The sequence below is a fragment of the Buceros rhinoceros genome, unplaced genomic scaffold (assembly GCF_000710305.1).
Source record: "Buceros rhinoceros silvestris isolate BGI_N320 unplaced genomic scaffold, ASM71030v1 scaffold24542, whole genome shotgun sequence".
In the NCBI taxonomy this organism is placed as follows: domain Eukaryota; kingdom Metazoa; phylum Chordata; class Aves; order Bucerotiformes; family Bucerotidae; genus Buceros; species Buceros rhinoceros.
In genome coordinates, this window is record NW_010398674.1 from 2,585 (window position 1) to 9,049 (window position 6,465).

General features: G+C 38.4%; 1 protein-coding gene across 1 annotated transcript in view; it reads left to right on the plus strand.

The window, feature by feature from the left end:
* The window catches only part of NCAPG2 (non-SMC condensin II complex, subunit G2), a gene marked incomplete at its 3' end in the record, with an annotated part of 25,224 nt that overhangs the window by 2,000 nt on the left and 16,759 nt on the right, over window positions 1–6,465 (plus strand). Inside the window, exons 2-5 of the mRNA XM_010131198.1 lie at window positions 150–341; window positions 1,316–1,430; window positions 1,887–2,044; window positions 2,691–2,825. Coding sequence (XP_010129500.1) covers window positions 150–341; window positions 1,316–1,430; window positions 1,887–2,044; window positions 2,691–2,825 — 600 coding nt within the window. The remainder of the gene's footprint in view (window positions 1–149; window positions 342–1,315; window positions 1,431–1,886; window positions 2,045–2,690; window positions 2,826–6,465) is intronic.

Consider the following 6,465-nt stretch of genomic DNA (forward strand, 5'->3'; position numbering starts at 1 on the left):
TCTGGAAGATTTTTTTTAATCTTTATAACTGCAAAGGAGTGAAAATCAATCCTAAATGTAAAAGATGTGTTAATTTTAGGAAATATGATGATGAAACGTAAGCCACTTCGCTGACGTGGAATTGTGTGGTATTTTCTGACCATTTGCAGAAAAATACATTTGATCCTTTCGACTTGAATGAACTACTTCAAGAATTGCCAAGAAAGCACAAAGAAGCACTATGGGAGAGACTGATACAGCTATTGACAGAAAGTTTGATGGAGAACCCTGTGGAAACATGGCAGAGGATTGAAGATGGTGGAAGTAACGATGCCATGGAAGTTGAAATAGTTCCAGAAATGGTAAAAATCTCATAAAATAAAAATATGATGAGCATTTAATATTTTCTGGAAAATAAAATGGAGTATTTTCATAGTATCTGAAAACATGCAAAGTCAGTTCAAAACATGACATCCCTGCCCCATTCTTAAGAATTCTTAACCCTCTTTAACTTGGGTTAAACTGAACTTATGATTGGTCTATAGTACAAAAGATTAGATCTGCTGCTAATTTCAATTCTGAAAGATGGGACTTAGTTTTTTCACTAGAGTTGAGTGGACTTTTTTAATGTCTTATTTCACTAAGCGTTGATATCTCAGAAGTTCCTTAAGGATATGGCAAATTCACTACCTGTTTTATTATGTCATTTTGTTGAAGATCATGAAATCTACATTTGAACCTTACCACAAATCTAGCTTACACAAAATTGCTCTGACTCAGTCCCTCATATAATGCCTTCTGCACTTTAATCCCCATGGTCTTGAAAATATTTGGGAAAAAGATCAATTTTGAAAATAAAAGAAGAAATGCAGTGGGAAGGTCGTTAGGGAGACCTAGAAGCTTGTGGAAGATCCATCATATGTACAGAGGCCTGTAGGATCACGTACCTGGATCTAAAGTCATCAAATCTGTGTGTTTTTGAGTTGCACAAGGCCCTGCTGGTTAGGGTCATTTCAACTCTAAAACTGATGTGTGTTTGAGTGGTTTTGTTGCGGATAAAGTTTTTAGTGGAGGATGGATACATATGTTCGGTCACGGAGTTATTTACTAGCTGGAGCTGAAAGCCCTTTTCAAACTCTGAAATAGGTGTGTTTTAAAAATCTATGCTTTTACCTCTTATTTAATGGGTTTTGGGTGCCAGTATATTTTTTCTTCAAAACAGAACAATAATAACAATTCAGCTTTGCTTTCTGTTGCTAAGGTTTATTTCTTGTCATGATTATCTTCTGAGTATAGAACAGCAGAGTTGTTTCCTCAACGTTTTTCTTTCTTTCAGAAACAAACTGTAGCTGTGATCCAAGGAGTGACAGCTGTAGTTACTGCTTCCATACCTGCAGTGGATGAGACCGTAAACTACAAAGCTCTTCTAGAATGTGTTTTTATATTAAACGGTGCGTACTTATAGGTGTTAGAATACAGCTTTTTTTTTTTTTTGGCAGATGAATATACTAGACTTTTTGTTTGATCTGACTGGCCAATGGAACAGAATTTACAGGAGAAAAGTTGGTACTGATGTGAGCTCTAATTTATGAGACAAAATTAAGGAAGCCTTTACTTAAATAGTTCTATTTCTCCCAACTGTTCACCCAATGATAGATAACTTTCCTTGTTCTGTGGCTTATGTTATTTTTGGGGTAAAACTTAAGATTCCATGGTTACTGATCCAAAAACTTGGAGAAAATCTTAGAGTTAACAGATCTAAATACCCACTGTGAGAATAATCCATTAAGTTGTGAAAATGTTGCAAAAGCTAGTTGACCCTGTGAGGTATAGTTAGTGTACCAACAGACTAGTATTTTACAGGACTTGGTTCGTTGCAGTAAATAATTGTTTTATTACTGTTGTAGGTATTCTTCCTGCATTACCTGAATCTGAAAAAATCCTGCATGGTGCTATCCAACGTGTATGTGAAATGTGGTGGGAGAAAGGACTGGAAGGGAAGGAGCAGCTAGGGAAAACTCTATTTGTCATCCTGCTGAGAAAAAGCCTGAATAAAGCTGCTACGGTATGCTGAAGCTATATTGACTTTTAGATTATTACTTAATATTTCAAGAAAGATTGTCTCTCCAGAGTTGTTTTATTTCAAGTTAATTTAGTTAACAGTTTTCCATGTCCTTGTGCATGTCAATTAGTGAAACCTAGGATACGTGTTGGTTACAGAGTGTCTTTTTGGTGTTGCTTGCGTAAGCATTCTCTAGCATGAACTTCAAAGAATTTGGGCGTGAATTTCACAAGTGAGCTGGGGTTTTTTACACTTTTTTGTATCTCTGTACAAATAATATCTTATTTCTCTAATGGATTGAATTCTTTTTTTAAATGTGTGAGTTACTTAGGGTATTGAGGCATACGTCTTTCACACTAACCAAATAAGCGTCGTCTTTATTTTTCCCTCTTAACTGCTTGCATTGTATAAAGTGTCATAATTGGAATAACACAGATTTCATCTATTTTGCATGAAATAGCAGCTTTCTTTCTGTACTTGAGCATGTCTTCAGTTAGAAGTCCGTATTTCTGCAGTTACACATGTTGTGATTTTTCCCAGGGATATGGAGAAAGGCAATTAATCTTCATTATTTCAAATCCTTTAAATGCTTCATCCCATTGAAGTTACGTTTACTTCGCTTTAACGCGTACTTTTTTTTTCCTGTCAGGGTGCAGATATAGTTCGTGTATGGAATCTACATCAGACATTACTTTGTTTTGATTATGATTCAGAGGAGAGTAATGAAGTCAAGGACTTGTTGCTTCAATGTTTTATGAGTGTAAAACACATTAAAAAAGAAGAGGTAAGCAAACTGTAATGTTACTGTGATTTTATGTGAGTGGGCTTTGGTTACTTTTAATGGTTTTGCGTCAAGCCTTTTCTTTACAGTGCAGTAGGTAGCACCATGACACGAATCAGCTCTGACTCCAAGCTATAAATGGTTGCTATTCTGTTTCATTTGGAAAACCCTGTATTCCTATTCCAGACTAAGAGTGCAAAAGTATATGTTGAAATCATTGTTCAAGTTCTTGTATCCTGAGATAGTAAGAAAACTAAGTGCTTTGCTTCCAGTGCATGCCCCTCAATGCTGAATTGCCTGGTATAATTCTCTTCTTATATAGCAGTTGTTCTTTTATTGGAGACAGCTAACTGTAGCAAAAGAATTTCCTTTCTAAATTACTCTATTTAGAAGATTGCATTGCTGTAGTCTGTTTCAAAACCAGCCTAAGAAGAACCCAACTTCACAGCAAAATGAGAATTATTTTATTTGACTAACTACATTTCTCAGTGAAGAAATGCTCTATTGTAGTTTTTAGTTTGTGCCTGTGCACCAAGATAGTATCCAAGCCTTTTTTCTGGTTAGGTGACAATGCAGCCTGACGTGAACTCTGAAATTCTAACTCCTCCTTGCCTGTTTAATTTATGTATATTCCCTTTCATGGAATATAAGAAATTCTCATGGAATATAAGAAATGGGCTCATGAGATTGCTGCGTGATCGTGGCGGTATGGGGATATGATATTTTAAAAACGGTGATAGCAAATGAATTGGGTGGTACGTTTGGTAGACCAGGTTTTGGATACCTGACTGGTGGATTTTTTTTTTTGTTATTTACACGTCGCATTTTAAAATGGTTTAGTTTTGGCTGTAATTGGGATGTAGTAATGCAACGTGAGAGTCGGGAAAGGAAGGAGGAAAAACATGGGTGAAAAAGGGAAGACAGGTAAGACTATATTGACTGACTTTGCATTTAGTTTTACATACTTGGTATATTTCATTTTAGGTCATTTTTGGTCCCTTTGAAAAAGCTTGTACCCGTATGTGTTCTTTGTCACAGTATGGAAAATGCCTCAGCTATGTTTGATTTTGTATTTTCACCTGTTTTATTTGAATCTACTGCATCACTTAGTATTTCCTATTCATATAGGCACAGTAATTAATTGGGAATTATATGTTAAATGAAACTGCTACCTAGGCTTCAGAAACAACTTCTTGTAGTTATTTCTTTTTCTTCCACATCTTGTAAGATTTTTACATAACACGTTAGTTACTACACAGATTTTTAAAAGAAAGTTTGTAGAATCTTTAGGTGAAACACAGCTTTCGGTATAAAAGTTTGTTGGTTTTTGGTTTGGCTTTTTTTAATTTTGAGGAAAAAAGCAGTAATAATGAGACTTGGTACTGAATCTTTCTCCTGGCATATCAAAACACATCCCCCTTGCTCCACAAGAATATGCAGATTGAGTCACACTTTGCACATTTACTTTTGTGCCCAAGCTTTTGTTCTTCCCTCCTTCCAGTGATTTCTTGTCTCTTGAGATATTATCACATTTGTTTCTCATATGCCCATCTCTTTCTAGGTAGAAACAGAGAGCGTCTTACTGCACTCTTTGCTCTGGCATATGATCATTAGTGGTTTAAACCCTTAATTCTGAATCCTTAGCTTTATGGCTAGAAGGATTGACTGAAAGTAGCATCTTCCACCTGGGAGTTGAATTCTATTAGTCCATCCATTCCTCTCTGATGAAGGTGAAAGATGTAAACCACTGTTCACAAACACAGACTGTGATTATGTTCCATCTTCAGTTCTTCCCATTGAATTACTAGTATTGCCTGCCAGACATCAATTCAGAGTGCTGAAAACTTTGAGTGGGCTTGGGAAGCTTTCATAGAAAACCTTTTTAATATTACTGAGGTCTGTTTATTAGCCTAAACCTCTTTACAAAAAACTACAAAGGCTGTCATCACAGCTGATACTTTCACAGCCACTGTTGCCAGATGCCGTTCTGGACCTGACCTGCTTTTTAGATTATGATAATGGTAAAATCGCTGTCATCGCAGTTTATCCTTTCCCAGCCACTGTTGCCAGATGCCATTCTGGACCTGACCTGCTTTTTAGATTATGATAATGGGCAGAACTTGATGGAGTATCTCCCTTTTCAGGGCTTCCATGCCCTGAAAGAGCTTCAGGCTCTTCATCTCCAAGCCTGATTAAATTCTGATATATAATCAAGGATGCTTCAGCCATTCTCAGTGTTTTTGCCAACTCTAACCTGTACCTATTTTAAAATGCTCTAGGTGTAGTTTTGTTTTTTGAAGTTTTTTTTTTTTTTTCCAAAAAAAATTTTGACATGGGAGGGAGGGGAAATAATAGTTGCTCCTCCTAATTCTTCTTCTGGTTATTCCTAATTAACGCTGCTGAGCGGTAATGTTAGAATTGCAAAGTTTGAGGTTGGAACTCAAAGGTTCACAGCATCCTTGCAGGGGCATTTTCTTGTTCCAGCATGGCATCCTCCACGGGCTGCAGGTGGGTATCTGCTCCACCACAAACCTCCATGGGCTGCAGCGGGATAGCCTGCCTCACCATGGCCATCACCAAAGGCTGCAGCACCTTCTCAGCCTCCTTCTTCACTGACCTTGGTGTGTGCAGAGTTGGGAGGGAGGGGAAATAATAGTTGCTCCTCCTAATTCTTCTTCTGGTTATTCCTAATTAACGCTGCTGAGCGGTAATGTTAGAATTGCAAAGTTTGAGGTTGGAACTCAAAGGTTCACAGCATCCTTGCAGGGGCATTTTCTTGTTCCAGCATGGCATCCTCCACGGGCTGCAGGTGGGTATCTGCTCCACCACAAACCTCCATGGGCTATTATGATAATGGGCAGAACTTGATGGAGTATCTCCCTTTTCAGGGCTTCCATGCCCTGAAAGAGCTTCAGGCTCTTCATCTCCAAGCCTGATTAAATTCTGATATATAATCAAGGATGCTTCAGCCATTCTCAGTGTTTTTGCCAACTCTAACCTGTACCTATTTTAAAATGCTCTAGGTGTAGTTTTGTTTTTTGAAGTTTTTTTTTTTTTTTCCAAAAAAAATTTTGACATGGGAGGGAGGGGAAATAATAGTTGCTCCTCCTAATTCTTCTTCTGGTTATTCCTAATTAACGCTGCTGAGCGGTAATGTTAGAATTGCAAAGTTTGAGGTTGGAACTCAAAGGTTCACAGCATCCTTGCAGGGGCATTTTCTTGTTCCAGCATGGCATCCTCCACGGGCTGCAGGTGGGTATCGGCTCCACCACAAACCTCCAGGGGCTGCAGCGGGATAGCCTGCCTCACCATGGCCATCACCAAAGGCTGCAGCACCTTCTCAGCCTCCTTCTTCACTGACCTTGGTGTGTGCAGAGTTATTTTGCTCATGTACTCTCACTCCTCTCTTCTATATGCTGTTGTGCAGCAGGTTTTCCCCCTTCTTAAATATGTTATTACAGAGGTGCTTCCACCGTTGCTGAAGTGGCTCAGCCTTGGCCAGCGGCAGGTCCATCCTGGAGCCAGCTGGCATTGGCTGTATTAGACATAGGGGAAGCTTCTGGCAGCTTCTCACAGAAGCCATGCCTGCAACTCTCCCCAAACCTGTGCCACACAAAACTGGTACACATCTTTAACTAATGAA